The following is a 17654-nucleotide window of genomic DNA, read 5'->3' as shown; positions in this document are numbered from 1 at the left end:
AAGCTGAAGGCAGGGGCAGACACCTATAATCCCAGCATGCGACTCAGAAACAATCCCTAAGATGCTTGCAGCCCGGCCAGTGAACAAGAAAGGGAGCCTGCCTCAAGTAAGGTGGAAGGCTGGGACTGGCATCCAAGGTTGTGGTACCCACACACCTGTATGTGGGAAGGCATTTGTGTGTGTGTGTGTGTGTGTGTGTGTGTGTGTGTGCATGCGTACAAGCACACATACTTTAGAAAAAGGAAAAAGCAATTAAGACTTAAATGTAATTACTTCTGCTAGAGGACAAGATCTTACAAGATAATATTCTGTTAGGACACTCATCAGCAAATGCCTGTTGTTTTCTTTGGGGGAAAGCACTGTGGCGGGGGCAGGGTGTGCGTGTGTTTCAGTAGCGTTCAAGAGATAGATGCCGGGCCACAGTAGCTCCCTTCACACTAGTCTACTCTGCTTGGTAGGATTATGAGTTACACTAAAACCTCCCCTCCCTGCATCGCCCAATAGACACAGAGCTATGAGCTGCAACAGGTCTATATTTTACTATGTATTTGTTTTTCCATCGAAACCACGGACCACATCAGAAATCAAGCCTACATCCCCAGGCTCACTTCTAGAAGCATAGGACCGTTGATATAAAAGTCTCATCAACTACCAAGTGTGTCCAGTGTGACCAGTGGCCATCCGCGCTCACAGGTCACACCCTTCACAGCGCCCCGACTCCATCCTGAATCCTTTGAATTTCCACCCTGAGCCCTCAGTGCTGTACGTGCGCTTCAGCCTCAGTATTCGCTTCGCCTCATTTCCTTGTCTCTGGCTGTGTTCTGCAGGGCCAGGGTCTCATCAGGCCCGGCTCTGTTCTCCACACCTGTCAACAGTGTTCATCCCAAACAAGAGCTCAAAAAAAAAAAAATGTTTATAAGTAACGGATGAATTGGGGAGGAAATGAGTGAAAATCGAAAGATATATAATTTGGGGAAATAGTGAGTCAAATTTTGTTGCCCTTAAAACCGAATGAAGAAGCCAAATGGCTTCAAGACTCACATTCTCAACAACAACAACAAAAAAAAAAAAAAAAAAAAATCACTCTGCAAATATGTGTTTGTAGCCACTTTCGCATAATTCCCAGATTGGGAAGCAACCAGACAGAGGAGAGAGGGAGGAACTTCTGCAAGGCGTGTGAAGGACTGTCAGGTGGTTACTCCACAATGCATACAACAGGCTATGGAGAGTCTGAGCTAATGACATGCAGTGTAAACAGTGAGTCAGGGATGGGGGCGGGGTTTGGTGGGTAGCACGCTTCCCTAACACACATGAGGCGTGAGGTTCCATGCCCAGCACCACACACACCGGGTGGGCAAGGCAGCACATGCCCTCGATCCCAACGCTTGGGACGTGGTGGCAGCAGGATCGGAAGTTCAAGGTCATCCTTGATCACATAGTGAGTTGGAGGTTAGCCCAGGCTATATGATACCCTGTCTCAAAACAAACAAACAAACAAACAAACAAACAAAAGAGAGGAAGAGGATGAGGAGAACAATCTAGATGTACACCTCAAACCCTCCATAAAAACATGAACACAACCTAGACATAAATATCAGGTAGAAGGTTATGTAATGGGAAAACTGGATGGCTGAGGCAAGAGCCACATGAGAACGTTTTTGTCCATTCTGCTCAATTCTTCCGCAAATCTAAGATTAATGGGGGACAGGACGGCCCACATTTGTGCAGCTGCCATTTACTGAGTAACACATCATTAAGCTGACAGAACCCAGGATCACACAACCCAGGATGTGTGATCCTGGGTTCAAATCCTGACCATCCACTTTAAAAGTATGTACAAGTCTCTGAGCAAAGAGACTTGATGGGCCCATGTCTGCACTTCCCCAGACAGGATATAGGGAGGGTACCCAAACTTGACTGTGGCATGGCTTTAACCGAGGCAACGCCAAACAGTGAGTGGTATCTGTGGACAACGGTGTAATCACTTGAGAGTACTCACTTGAGGAAGAGGGTCTGCCCAAATCTTGGCAGCTGGTCTTTGGATACATTCTGCACGGTGAGGAGTGGGGGCGGGAATACATCAGATTCCGGGTGGTCGGGTACAAACTATGCCAGTCTGGGAAAATCGCCATTTTGCGCATTAAATACCTGTGAGAGGAAAAGGAGCAGATTACACCATCCTCATCTTGTAAACATGGCCGACTTCCTCTATGCTCCTTTCTGACCATTCTTAAGGGGAAACTGAGTCACGTTCATACTGTTTTCCGCAGATCCAAAGGACTTCAAAGGGGCTGAAATAAAGACTAATTCAAGTGTTTGTTTTCTTAGTCCCTCTTTCCAAAAATCACTGGCTTCACTTTGTTGAGGCTTCCAGTTGCCTCCTGGCTAGGCCTCTCCTCCTCAAGTATGCTGAAGTATCCCTTTCCCAGTACCCTTTGCAGCACTGGTGTGGTAGCCATTCCTTCAACCTGCTCTCATCATGGAAAGTTTTTCATTCTCCTTCAATTATGACAGATAGTTTTGCTGGGTATAGTAGCCTGGCTTGACATCTGTGGGATTTCAGTGTATAATTTCAGTGGTCCAAGCCAGGCAACATCCAGCACAGATGGAGGAGGGATTCATGAGGTCCCACCCCCAGCAAAGGAGCTACTGCTGCCTGCTGTGGGAGGGAGAGTCAGCTGCCCTCAAGAGTGTGGCCCCTGGTAGGTTGCTGGTGTTCCTATGATGTCCCTAGACCCGTGAACATATACTGAGAGTACTGACTGGACTCTGTGAGCTAAATAGAAGAAGATATGAATTTGGGGAGTGAGCAGTGAGGAATTCTGGGAAGAGTTGGATGGATGAAAATGATCCAGATACAATGCATACGTGTATGAACTTTTTAAATTAAAGATGGTTTTAGCACTGCTGACTGATTTCTTGGGCAGGCAGTAGGAGGGTAAAAAGTTCCGGTTCTTGCTGGATGTGCTGGTGAGGCTGAGGCAGGCAGCAGAGTGTGAGCTTGTCTCAGAAAACAAAAGGAAAAGAATATTCAGAGTCTCATGATGCTTGGGGCTCCAGGCTCAGGGCTCCAGGCTCGGGGCTCAGGAAGAGCAGCACCATAAACAGAGACAGCAGCAAAACAGGGACGAGGACTCTGAACGCCTCCAGTGGCGCCGCCACCAGTGAGAACCTCCAAAGAATGCTGGTGCCTTGGAAGTGAACCTCACAGGGATCCGGAAGCATCTTCATGAGAAGGGGCAGCTGTCAGGGCCGGTGAGAAAACTCAGAGAGTGCAGGCACTTGCTGAAACCTGAGCTCAATCCCAGGCCCCATGTGGTAGGAGGAGGGAAGTGATTTCAGCAAGTTTGTCTTGTGACCTTTACACATGCACTTGCACTGTGTGTGTGCACATGTGTGGGTGCATGTACAGAGAGAGAGAGAGAGAGAGAGAGAGAGAGAGATCTCCCGCAAGTTATCCTCTAACATTCACATGTATACCACGGCATATGCCCACACACATATACATGCAAACAAACAAATAAACATAATAAACATAATAATAAACATAATAAACATAATAATAATAAACATAATAATAATAATAATAAATGAATATGATTTAAATTTTTTAAATTATAGTTTTCTAAATGAGTGGGCAATGAGGCAAAATTTTGCTAGCTAAAACCTTAAAGGGAAAAGTTCCCTTTGGAAAGTTCTCACATTCTCCTGAAAATCTAGCAGGCCACCCAACTGCCCAGGTCCATGGGCACATCCTGAGCCAGGTGCATGCTTGGGAAAGCCCCCGACTCTCCCTTCAGGCTGCCTTGGAGGCACAACAAGGAGGAGGAGAAGGCTGGACAGAGCTACATACGCCTGCCTGGAGAGAAGGAATGAACATTCTAGAATGTGAAACATCCAGAAAACTCAGAGGCATGCTGCCCTCAAGCTCTTAGAAAATGTCCAGTTGGGAGCTGACTACGGAGCTCCTGTGCCAGACACTGTGTGGAGCAGAGGCCCAGCCTTACCAAACCTAGTGTAGAGAAGTCAGGAGCCATCAAGACCCAGACAGCAACAGAACACAGAAAGGAGCGAGAACATGGCTGCCTTCATTCTATGCACGTGTTATTTCAAAGGCCGAGTTTTCAACACAAGTCTTATGGATGACTGAAATTTGGTTCCAAGCACCCACATCAAAAAGCTCATAACATTCTATCACACCAGTTCTGGGAGAGCTGACATCCTCTTCCAGCCTCCGTGGGAACCCATATTTACGAAGTGCACATAACACACACAGACTCACACACACTTTAAAATAAGAAATCTTTAAAACACAAGATTTAGAAGAAAATATGGCCCATACATACTCGCCTTCAGATACTAGGCAACCAGCTAGAGTTCTGTGAAAATGCATTGCATAAATTTTTTTCAATGAAAAAAAAAATGTTAAAAGAGAAAAAAACGGGGGCTGGAGAGATGGCTCAGAGGTTAAGAGCATTGGCTCACCTTCCAGAGGTCAAGAGTTCAATTCCCAGCAACCACATGGTGGCTCACAACCATATAATGAAATCTGGTGCCCTCTTCTGGCCTGCAGTTGTACCTGCAGGCAGAACACTGTACACATAATAAAGAAATACGATTAAAAAAATATAACTCATTTAAAAAAAAAAAAAAAAAAAAAAAAGAGAAAAAAACCAAACCAAAACACCCAAGCTAAATTCTATATCCAGCATAAAAGTAACAGAGAAATGAGGACTTCCTTGGACATGTGAGGATTCAGATAGTTCAGCAGCAGCAGACATGCTTGCAAAGACTCTCAAAGAACACTCTCAGAAACAAAGAGAAGGTGCATAGGTCAGAAGTCATACCAATAAAGCCCGCGTGCTCCGGACAGAAGACGGGAAGGGAAAACAAGCCCACGTGCACTAGGAGCCTAGTCTGATGCACTGAGGCGCCTGCCATAACCAGGCAGAGGAATGGACCTTTCAACAACCATAGCTGGAGACGTCCATACCCACCACGAACAATGGGGAAATCCCTGTCAAGGGCTGGAGAGACGGCTCAGTAGTTAGCAGCACTGGCTGCTCTTCCAGGGGACCTGGCTTCACTTCCTAGCACCCACGTGTGGCTCACAACCCTCTGTTACTCCAGTTCCATGGGATTCAATATTCTCTTCCAGGCTCCATAGCATTACATGGACATGGTGCACAGACACACCTGCAGGCAAACGCCCCTACACATAAAATAAATACAACTTTTGAAACAAAGAAGAAGGCCCAAGTCACTAAAACCCCAACAAACTGACAAGACACCTACAGAAAACCTACTCACCAGGATGCAAATTCTTCTCGAATACAGAAGGGGAGCGTTGTCCCGATAGACTATGTCAGAAGATAAAACTAAGCTACACAGGGGTGACATTACAAATCAGTAACAGAAGACGGCTGGATCATTCACAGCTGCGTGGTGATTGACCTGCTCCACAGTCAGAAGGTCCAAGGGAGCCAGGAGAGTGCCAACATCGCTGGGTGGGAAACGGAGCGGCAGCACACAGGGGGCGTGTAAAGCAACACTCCAACACACCATTTACTTATTCACTGTGTGTGTGCATGCCACTGTGCACATGTCGAAGCCAGGGGACAAAAGACAATACACAGGAGTCTTTTCTTCCACCACGTGGGTTCAAGGGCTCACATTCATGTTGTCAGCCTTGGAAGCAAGCTCTCTTTACCAGCCGAGCCAAGTCATGGGCTCCAGATACCTGTACTTGTTATTGCTGTTTTAATTTAAGATGAATAAACGAAGTTTCTTCCTTAAGAACGAGAAATAAGGGCTGGAGAGATGGCTCAGTGGTTAAGGGCACTGTCTGCTTTTCCAGAGGTCCTGAATTCAATTCCCAGCAACCAACGTGGTGGCTCACAATCATCTATAATGAGATCTGGCGCCCTCTTCTGGTATGTAGGTGTACATGCAGGCAGAACACTATAAAATTAAAAACATCTGGTTTTTGTTTTGTTGGTTTTTTGAGACAGGGTTTCTCTGTGTAGCCTTGGCTGTCCTGGACTCACTTTGTAGGGCAGGCTGGCCTTGAACTCACAGCAATCCGCATGCCTCTGCCTCCCAAGTGCTGGGATTAAAGGCGTGCGCCACCACTGCCCCGCTATAAATATGTCTTTAAAAAAGAAAGAAAAGAAAAAAAGGAAATAAAACCAAAGTGAGCAAATGGAAGGAAACAAAGAAGGCAGGGGCCCAAAAACAGTAGAGGAAAGCCACAGAGCAGAAAGGTCACTGTTCGAAAATATTAGCAAAGTTGACAGATACTAGGGGGACCAAGGGAAAAGATAGAAAGCACTCAAACTGTTAAAATTAGAAACGGGGGAGGCATTACTGGCCTCCTTCCAGAAATACGGATTCTAAGGGAATGTGGTAGAACTGGGCAACCGAGAGAAGACGAAAGCATTCTGACAGAGACGGGATTGGAGCTAAGGAACAAGCAGGAAACGCAGGAGGCATGGCAACAGCTGAAGAGACTGCATCAACACTTCAAACTGCCACAAAAAAGGTCCGGTGTCACCGGACTGAGCCATGAATTCCGCCAGACGCTCACGAAATGGTTAAAAAGCAGTCTACCACAAAGTCTCCTACAAAGTGAGAGGGCTGGCTCATGTGGCACACTATAATGGAACGCTTGCCTACAGCGAGAGGAGCAGAACAGAGAAGAAGGATGCCTGCCTGCACATCTGTAAAGCCAGCGCCAGCCTGAAAAAACAAAAACAAAAACAAAAAACAAAACAAAAAAAAAAGGTTGCTGCTGCCAGAAATCACAGCCAAAGACCACTGATCTGTGTGGCACAGGGACACTAATGAACTAAACCTAACCACTTGGTTAAAGCAACAGCACAGCCAAGTGGGATTCTTCCTGGGAGCGTGAGGTGGTCGACACATCTGAGAGAGCTCTCTCACTTCTTGGGAGCTGACACTAGTGCTGTTGTGACAGTCATGTGCACACTTTCGTGTGGGCATGTACTTTGGGTCACTTGCGAGTATACCTGGGAATGAACCTGATTGGTTATATGGCAACTCTGTCATCCCCCCCCCACTTTTTTTAGGGGTGTGGGCAGAGTCCAGATTTACCCCATAATCCTCAGAGAATTCTCATTTGGCCAAACTGCTTGAAATTAAATCCAAGTATTCAAAAGCAAACAGCCATGAGACTAAAGAGATGGCTCAGTGACTAAGAGCCCTGGCTACACTTTCAGTTTGGTTCTCAGCACTCACGTTGTCTATATGGTAACTGCCTGTAACACCAGCTCCAGGGGAATCTGGCCCCCTCTTCTGATCAGTGTGGGTACTCACACACTCATCCATCCATTGGTCCATTGAGCTCTCTGAAAGGCAGAAGTCCCTAATCACTCTGCCCAATCACGATGCACTAAACCCTATCACCTGTGATGCTGGCATAATCAGGACCAAGCTCCTATCCGGGATCTTTATAATCCATCTGCATCAAAAGCATAGCACATGGCTCGGCCCATCAGAATCTTAAAGCCCCAGCAGAGTTTGTTCTAGAACTGGCTTATTTCAACTGAACTGAAAGCAGGGGGTCATAGTATGGCAGATAAGCTTCCAGAATCCTACAGGAGGCTCTGAAGCACGTGGCTTGTGTGTTTACTCCCTTCTAGCACTAAGTCTGGGGATCCATGAACAGAGCAGGTAACCTCCTGGGCCTCTCAGGTCCAACTCTGTAGCAATGAAGATGGACAGCAAAGACCTCAAGGCTGTATGATGTGGCTGGATTGGGCGAAGCACTTACCTAGAACACACCAAGCCCTGCGTTCAATCCCCAGCACCACAGGAAACCAGGTGTGGGGCTGCCCCAGTTTTCTCTCTGTTGCTGTGATGACATAACACTGGCCAAGAGCAACTCAGGGAGGATAGGGCTTATCTGAGCTTACAACTTGTAGTCCATCACCCAGGGACACCAAAGCAGGAAACTTACAGGCAGGAAGTGAAGCAGAGGCCATAGAGGAGAGCTACCCACCGGCTTGCTCAATCTGCTTTCTTATACATCCTAGGGCCACCTGCCCTGGAGTGGCACTGCTCACAGTGGGCTGGGCCCTCCCACATCATCAATAATCTGCCCCACATGCATGCCCACGGGTCAATCTGACGGCGACAAATCCTCAATGGCAATCCCCTCCCCCATGTCATGTCTAGATTTATGTCAAGTTGTCAAAACTAACTACAACAGTGTCACACACCTATAGTCCCCCCCACCCCCACTGGAAAGGTAAAGGCAAAGAGGATAAGAAGTTCAAGGTCATCCTTGGCTATACAAGTTTGCATTCTAGCCAATGGCCAAGGCTGTCCTATGATTTTTACAGAATTAGTAAGTTCCTGGAAGACAGAGGGGCAGTGAGGGTGGTGGGGGTGCTGTGAGCATGGGGGTCTCTCCTCAGGCATGGGGGACATCTGCAGAAGCACAGCCCTTGCAGCACAAGATGATGCACAAGCCCCGGGGTTTTTATTTTCCCCATAAATCCCCTTCTTAATAACAACGCAGCTTGCCCAGGCTTTGGCCTCATGCCTTACTGTGCCACCTGAGGAGCGAGATAATCAACCCCAAACCACTGCCTGAGGTGTGCTTTATTACTTCAGTACAAAAGCCATTCAATTCAGGAAACACTTAGCTGAAGGCAACTCGGGGAAAAAAAAATACCATCCTATGAAAAGTAATTCCTCCTGCTGCTGCTGAGAGCCTGGCAGGGAATCACCCTTTTCCTCGGGGGAGGATGGTGAGATGACCTCTTTAGTCTCTTCTAACTCTCCTTTCTATCAGCGCCAGGAAGGTGTGACTCAGTTACCACAAAGATGCTCCAAAGGGCTCACCTCAATGGTTCTGAAAACAGACCCTAGTTGATGTCCAGCCTAACCGGTCATGGTGTAAATGTATTCCAAACAAGTATTCACTCAGCAAAAGCTACGAGCAGGCGAGTGGGGCGGGAATATACCCCTCTCAGTCTCCTGTGTCTCTCCATTGAAGTCAGGACTAGAAGAACATTGATAACATGTTTTAAAGCGGAAACAGGGCTGGGAAGGGGGCACAGTTGGTGAAGTGGTTGGTCTGCAAGCAAGGGGACCTGAGTTCCAGGCCCAGAACCTGTGTAAAGAAGTTGGTCATGGTGGAAGGCTTTAGTCAAGCCGGTGCAGGGAAGCCTGGGGCGTGAAGTTCTCTGGGGATTTCTGGTCAGCCAATCTAGCAGACTTGGTAAGCTCTATGTCTCAGCAAGGGACCCTGTCCCAAAAATGGGACAGGAAGAGACTATCTTTGGCCACTACATGCATACATACGTGTTCATACACATGGACTCATACACAAACTTATATACACACAAGCTCAGGAACAAGGGGCCCCTCCGTCTCCCACAACACCAGTGTAGATTGTAGGAACTCAGTGTAGAGACGACCTGAGCTGATCATTTAGAAGGTATGGAACGGAGAGGCTGGGAGCAGGCGGGACGTGGGCAGCGCTGGTCAGCAGGTGCCGCTGAAGAGAGCAACAACCCCCAAGAGGGGGGCAACTTCGGTTGGCATTGACAACATTCAAAACAGCTGGCAGAGGGGATCCTGAATGTCCCCACTGCCAGGAAATGACGAGTGTTTGAAGTGACGAGTGTGCCAGCTACCCTATTCTGTTCCTCACACACAGAAGCTATGTATCCGATGGCAACTTGAGGCTGAGGACTTGGCCTAATGCTACACCACTTGCCTAGTGTTTTTAAGGCTCAGATTCAATCCCCAGTGCCACCAAAAAAAAAAAAAAAAAAAAAAAAAAAAAGTAAATCAGTACCCTATAAACTTGTACAAATGACTATATCTATTAAGAATAAGAATGCACATCGTAGAGGCTGCAGCAACGATTGGGTGGTTAAGAGCACTTGCTGCTCTTACATAGGATTCGGTTCCCAACACCCACAGGATGGCTCACAATCATTTGTAACTCAAGCTTCAGGATGTTCATCATCCTCTTCTGGCCACTATAGGTACTGCACACATATGGTACATGTATATGTGCAAGCAAAATGTTCATACACAAAAAATTTAAAAACTAAATCTATATATAATATATTATACATAGTATATATACGCACACAGAATTCAGTGCTAGGGAGATGGCTCTCTTGTTCTAAGGAGTTTGATCCTTAGAACATGTTAAAAAAAAAAAAAGTCAGGCACAAATTGGAGAGAAGGCTCGGAGGTTAAGAGTGGTAGCTGCTCTTCCAGAGTATCCGAGCTCCGTTCCCAGCACCCACATGGCAGTGGGCAGCCATCTGTAACTCCAGTTCTAGGGGATCCAATGCCTGGGGAGACCTCCACCAGTACCAGGCACACGTGTGGTACACAGACATACAGGCAGAATACCATACAGATAAAATAACAAGTCAAACAAACAAAAGCAAAATGTATGCATTACGCCAGCGCTGAGAGATGCAGAGCGCGTCCCTGAGCCGTCCAGTCACCCTCCTATGTCTCTTCCGGGAAACGCACTCTCAGTTGACACTGAGCTGGGTTGAACAAGTTTGCCCTCTGCTTCAAAAACCCTTGAGGTGGACTGATAAACATCGCCCATAGGGCTTTTTCAAAGCAACACACACACACACACACACACACACACACACACACACACACACACAGAGACACACACACAAAGTCAAAACAATGCAAAAGCTAGCAAATCCTCTATGTCACGATCCTACCAGCTTCAAACACAATGCCTATTTCTCTGGCTGCTGAGTGTCCAATCGTCAGCTTTGTAACAATCTCCTGGGTTAGATACCATTACCTGTATTTCTCAAGAAGAAGAAATTAAAGACTCGGTGGGGAGGCAAACTTACTGGGTCCCCAAGGCCGAGACCCATACTCTCCAAAACTTAAAGCTCAGTGTCTTACACACTTGCACCAGTGTGCATTTGTGTGTGTGTGTGTGTGTGTGTGTGTGTGTGTGTGTGTGTGTGTGTGAGTGGGTCGTGTGGACAATAGGGCTACACAGGTCTGGTGGGAGACTAGGGAACCATCACTCTCAACCCACATGAGTTGCAGTCTATCACTGCAGTTCCTGAAAGGAGGGCTGGGAAGAGATGGCTCAGCGGGTAAAGAGCCCCATGCACACTCATGAGGACCTGAGTTCACATCCCCAGCACATAACGCGGAAAGCTGGATGTGGTGGCGTGTGTGCACCTGTAACTCCAGTGCCAGCAGGCAGAGACATGAAGATCCTTGGGACTTGCTGGCCATAAGAGTAAGCTTAGGGCTCAGTGAGAGACTCTGTTTCCTCTCTCTCTCTCCCTCTCTCTCCCGCTCTCTCCCTCCCTCCCTCTCTCTCTCCTCTCTCTCTCTCTCTCTCTCTCTCTCTCTCTCTCTCTCTCTCTCACACACACACACACACACACACACACACACACACAGACACACAGACAGAAGCTCTAGCACTCTTGAGAAATCCAGAGTCCTGACACTGACATGGGAGGCCCAGGCTGATGTCTCACGCTGCCTCCATCTTAGCCTGCGAGGCTACAGCAAGCCCGGGTCCACAGTTCTCAGCGCAGGAATTAGAAGGATGTGAGCCCATCTGTAAGTAGCTTCCAAATGACAGGGAACCTTCACAAACAATTTAACCCGCCATGCGAACTCAATTCTGCAGAAACAACCGCAGCTATAAACCGACCAGCCTCCGTGACGTCAGCCTCGTGTCTGAGCCCCAGCCTTCCTTCACTGGGGTCTTCCACGTCCCTGTGTAGCCCCCTCCCTCATCCTGAACCCCAGCCTAAGAAATGCTGTTGGGCTTTCAAATCTGCCCCCCTCACAGCGCAAGACAAACCTCATAAACCCAAAAATCAAACAAGCACAACTCCTAAAGATAATGTGCTTTAATGAGCTGGAAATGGCGGTTATAAGAATGCATAGTAACATAATATGTTTAGAACTGTGTAAAAAAAAGGGGGGGGCAGTGGATATGCAGTCCAAACACCCTGATATAAATACCTGCTTCCTCACATGGACAACATGGGAAGGAGGTGACAAAAATAGCGACGCTGGGATGGTGGAGACTCGATCCTTTTGTTTCAAATGTTCTCGTGTAATATGGACTGGCTTCTGCCCGCTTGCGCTTCCCACCACCGGCTGTGTCCTTCCACTCCTAGCTGAAGCCTCCCTGCCATCCAAAGTCCCCTGCCACCAGGACTGCCTCTGCACTGTACCCACCATCATGTGGAACTCTACTTTTCTGTGGGAGATGGCACATTAGCCTTAGAAGCTTCATGAAACCACGCAGCCTCTCTCACCCCACATACACCACACAGGCACTCGCCACACACACATACACCACACACTCGCCACACTACACATACACTACACACGCCATATACTCTCACCACACACACTCCACACGTAATGCATACTCCTCACATATCTACCACACATTCCACACAGTCACCACACCTCCCATACACACATGTCCACTGTACACATGTACCACATGTGCCCACCACACACTTACTATATAATTACCACACAAATACCACACTCTCACCACACATGCCATATGCTCACCATACACACACCTGACATGCATGATATACATTCAACACACATACACATACCACATGCTACACACACCCCTCACACTTAACACACACCACACACATATCGCTACTGTACACATACCACACATGTTCATACACACTAAAGACACATGCTCAATTGCCTAGACACACACACACACACACACACACACACACACACACACCATCCATCCATCCATCCATCCATCTATCCATTCATCCTTCCTTCCTTCCATGCCTGAAGATCACCCCCTCTCTGCTACTACCCACGACTCCTCTATTGAGAAGTAGAAAATGTTAGTAAAGTTTTCATAGTGCCACGAGTCTCATGAATTTCCACGCGCCTTCCCTAGGAGACCATGGGGGGGGGGGCATGACTACACACCTAGCACATATCAATCCTCAAAAGGATTGATGAGCCGAGCATGGCGGCACACACCCTTAACACCTGCACTCGGGAGGATCTCCATGGGTCCCAGGCTGTCTGTGTTACGCTTTCTCTGCCACGAGCATAATGATCTTCCATGTGCATTCCTCAGCGCCCACCCCTACCCTGCTGACAGACACAGACAGGACACCCAGAAAAAGCAGGACCACAGCCGGCTGCCTGCCACGGAGCTGTCCTGCTCTCAGCATTCCAAAAGTGGAACAACTGGAGACAGAGACACCCTTCACCCTCCCCCCCCCCCCCCGCCTCCGCCTGCCCCCTCCCACCTTATCGGCAGACAAGGCGTGTTTGCATATGCTATTTATAGTCCAGCCAAGTCCTCAAGTCCTCAGATGCAGCAGGCAAAGTTCCCAGGGCGGCCCTGTTTCAGGCAGAGGAAGCAAACGTTTGCTGCTGCTGCCACCTATGGCAGGAAGGGGGAATTGCCACAGGAATCCTGAGTGGTCAATTACTCCCACAGGTGCCTGGGTCACCGGTGGGCATCTAATAGTGGCTGTCTGATTGACATCTGCACTGGGGCACTTCAAGTCGCAACGCACAAGCCTAGGCTTTCTGAACAAACAGGGGTGCTCCTATGTGCTGGATGAATGGCTGACACAAACTAGAGGGAGGGGCCACCAAGAGCCACACCCCCTCCAGGCCCCCAGCTTTGAGGGGCACCTTCCCCTGAGGCCTTGCAGCAGGCAGCATGGGGCTGGACATGACAGTGGCTTACCTGGCTTCGGTGTTGCCTGACTTGGCGCAGGTGACTTTGGCCACATTTAATTTGTTGCGCTTCATGTCCATCTAGATCAAATCACTTGCAAATTTGAGAATTCTGAGAAAGAAGAGAGCAGCTGGGTTAGCACCCATGGGCGGGCCACACCCTGTTCTCTGAGTCACAAGTAAAGCCATTGCCTGTAGCACTGTAGGCACATTCCTCTTTTTCCCAGGTTCCAATCTAACATGCGCGCGCGCGCACACACACACACACACACACACACACACACACACACACACACACACACACCATTCCATTTCCCACACACCATTCAGAACAATAACTTGAAAACCCTATAGTGTCCTGTTCCATCCAGTCACTGTCATTGTCCCTCAACCCTTGGGCTTTGATACCCAGGAAGGCACAGCATCAACCGATGTCTTTCTGCAGCTGCCTCCCACGCCTGTTCCCACACCTCTATCTACCACACTGGCCTCTGGCGGTCCCCAGGACACACTAGGTCCTTTCCACGCCTTTGTCCTCACCTGCTACCCGCTCTGCCTACCCACCCACACCTCTCCCTCTCTGCCTACTGAACTCTCCTTGTCCTGGAGATCACCAGTTCTCAAACCCAAGTGTCCCTCGGAGCCTCTTGGAATCTTTCTTAGAAACAGATTGCGGCACTTGGTTCTAGATTCCGATTGCCATGAAGAGTGGGTGGGAACTAAGAATGTGTGACTGTCCAGGTTCCTATGGGCTGCCGCCGCCTCCGTGGGCCCCCAGACATCGTTCTGAGCACTGCTGCTTTGCTCTGGATCTCAAAACTAATGGCCCGTCCCTGAGAAGCCTTTGCGGATACCTCCACACAAACCAGCCTCCCTTACACAGCTACGGCGACCTCAGGCATCCCTCGTGATCATCCACCCACTTTGTAATGATGCTTCTACTGGTGTGAGTCTTTGAGACTTTGAAGACTGCAGCCAAGGAGCACTTACTCCTCCTACAGAGGACCTGAGTTCTACGCCCAGCACTCACATTAAAGAAAAAAAAAATCTGGAATGGTAGTAGACACAAAAATCCCAGTGCTGGGGAGAAAGAGACAGGAGAATGTCTGGGGCATCCCTATGCAGTTGCTTTCTAAAAGGAGGGAGACAACATTGCTAAGGATGACACAGAAGGTTGTCCCCCAGCCTCCACACTCACATGCACACACATGCACCTGCCCACCTTGCAGAAGCCATGGAGGAGTGCTGCTTACTAGCTTGCTTCCCTTAGATTAGCTCAGCTACCTTTCTTCTACATCAGGCCCATCAGTTATCAATCAAGAAAATGCCCACAAGCCAGTCTGGCGGACACAATTCTTTATTTGAGATTCCTTTTTCCCTGGTGTGTCAAGCTAATAACCAAAAATAGCCCCTTTGTCCACCTGGCATAGTTCATCTTTCAAGATAAAAGACGTAGAGCCAGGCCTGGTGGTACACACCTTTAATCTTAGCACTTGGGAGGCACAGGCTGGTAGATCTTCATGATTTTTTTTCCTTAGGGCAGTTGGGCTTATATAGCAAGTTTCAGGCAAGCCAAAGCTACATAGCAAGGCCCTCTTTGAAAATGGGGGAAGAGGAAGCTAGAGCTATGGCTCAGCAGTTACGAGCACTGACTGTTGCTGCAGAGGACCTAAGTCTGGTTCCAAGCATCCACATTTGCTTACAAATTTGGCTTACAAATTTCCTTAACTTCAGTTCCATGGAATCTAGTACCTTCAACTGGCCTCCGTGGGTACTGCGTATACATAGCATGCATACATACATGCAGGCAAAAACACTCGTACACATAAAAGACAAAAATACAATGCTTCTTTCATGATGCTCCCCTACCAGTCATATCTACAGAGCACTTAGGCCTGTGGGATTATCTTCTGAACATTTTTGCTTAATAAAGACAAAGACACTTTCAGGCCCATCCCTGTGCCAGAGCCACAGATGGGGGAGTCATAACCATAATACTCTCCTGGCTGTTCCTATAGCCCCACCCTAACTTTCACTGGTTCTCTGCTTTTAGATGTTTCTGTAGACCCAAAGGAACTAGACAGTCAGCAAGCCCTCCAGCAGAAGAGACCCTCTGGCTCTTTAGACCGCTGGAGACCTGGCACAGGATGAGCATGTCATTAGCCTTTGTTCATGGTAGGCTACAGTGAGCACCTTACACTGTGAGTAGACACCTGGGCTGATGTTGCCTTTGCTCTGGACAGCTGGCAATGTCCTGAGCAGGACAAGAGCACTGTGACAGAGTCTACACACTTCGTCTCTAATTACATCATCCTGAGGTTTTTCCAAGAAAAGAGACTTCCAGAGACATTAGCAAACGGACCTACTCAGATCTTGATGGTGGAAATTAATAATGGCTGACTTTCAGATAGTCTTTCTATTTTACTACTTTGGAGTTCTATTTTGTTTGAGACAAGCTCTCATTGTAGCCCAGGCTAGCCTAGAACTCACTATGTACCAGAGGATTCCTAATCCTCTGGCCTCTCCCCGCAAGAATGAGTGAGCCACCACACCAAGCTCCAGCTATGCTTTCTGCCCACAGGCAAAACCACCATGTGGCAGCTAGTTCCCAGAGCTATTTGTTCATTTGCCAGAGAAGGAATGATGTCCAGTTTTTAGCAGATGCTATTTATAACCGAATCCTAACAAAAGTACCATCCATCTGCCTTGGCATCCAGAGAGGCATAACTCAACACAAGAGTGAAATCTACAGACAGCCAACAGCTATGGCATCAAGAGCAAAAACTGTGGGTGCTGGCATCACACGGGAGGGAAGGGGAGAAGGAGGGGGAGAGTGCTTGACTAAACTGGAAAAGATCACGAGCCACACAAAAGACATGGGCTCTATCTACAGCCACATAATTGAGAGGACTCTATTGGACCATCGAGTGCAAGTGGGGTTTTTGTTCTGCCTGAGGACGCACACACTAAAACACGCACACCCACCCCACACCCCGTAACCTTCCACATGCCTTCAGTCACTAAGCATCTTCATCTTTGGATAGTGGGAAAGACAAAGGGAGTGGGTCAGACCGTTGCTGGCATCTACTATGAAAACTTGCATGTTGATTCTTAACCCGTCTCAGCATCATTTGCAGAATAGAAACAGCAGCTCTCTTTCCAGTGTACATTCTCAACCTGGATACTAAGCAGGAGGACCACCTGTGAGCTCTGGAGACCCTGGACCAACGTAAGTGTGTGTAGGGGTGAGGTGGGGGGTGATCTGACGCTGGACCAATTTAAGTGTGTGCAGGGGTGAGGTGGGGGAGGGGAGGATCTGACTCCAGAGCTTTTCCTCGAACAATTAACAAAGCAAGGACAAGGAGCCTGCGAGATGGCTCCGTAGGTAAAACTGCTTTCTGCAAAGTTCAATAGCCTGAGCTCAGCCCCCAGAACCCACAAGGTAAAAGGAGAGAATCAGCTCCCGCCGGTTTGTCCTTCAACCTCCACCCGCACACTGATTCACCATGCCCTCCAAAAACTGAATAAATAAAAATCTGAAAAGATAAACTGCTAAGGCCGTTGCTCTCATAGCTCGAGAAGGACCATGGCTGACCCCTGTGTGAGTGCTCGGCCAGTAGAAGGGAAACAGGTATTAGAGGCTAATCAAGCAGTCACACTGGGCTCAGGAAAAGCCTCAGCAGGAGGGACTGCAGTGTGGAAGCTGAAGGAACCGGAAGTCAAGGGATGGCACAGGGCAGGTGTTTACTATGAGCAGGGAGAAGACTGGAGCCAGCCCAGGGGACGGGGTCATCCCACTCACGGAGCCCCCAAAGGGAAATGTTCAGACTGTGTCACTGAAAACTGTTAGGACTCAGAGTTTGTTAACTTCAAACACTCAGTTCAAACGGGAAGACATTCTC

General features: G+C 48.3%; 1 protein-coding gene across 2 annotated transcripts in view; it reads right to left on the bottom strand.

Moving 5' to 3' along the window:
- Positions 1–17654, bottom strand: part of EFCAB6 (EF-hand calcium binding domain 6) — a 178179-nt gene that overhangs the window by 153377 nt on the left and 7148 nt on the right. For both annotated transcript variants that reach the window (XM_084749763.1, XM_084749764.1), the window contains exons 2-3: positions 13763–13864; positions 2000–2148 (exon numbers count right to left, since the gene is read on the bottom strand). In XM_084749763.1, coding sequence (XP_084605889.1) covers positions 2000–2148; positions 13763–13833 — 220 coding nt within the window. In that variant the 5' untranslated portion in view covers positions 13834–13864. The remainder of the gene's footprint in view (positions 1–1999; positions 2149–13762; positions 13865–17654) is intronic.

This window comes from Acomys minous, assembly GCF_964271855.1.
Source record: "Acomys minous genome assembly, chromosome: 12".
NCBI lineage: Eukaryota > Metazoa > Chordata > Mammalia > Rodentia > Muridae > Acomys > Acomys minous.
This window is presented reverse-complemented; position numbering and strand designations above follow the sequence as displayed.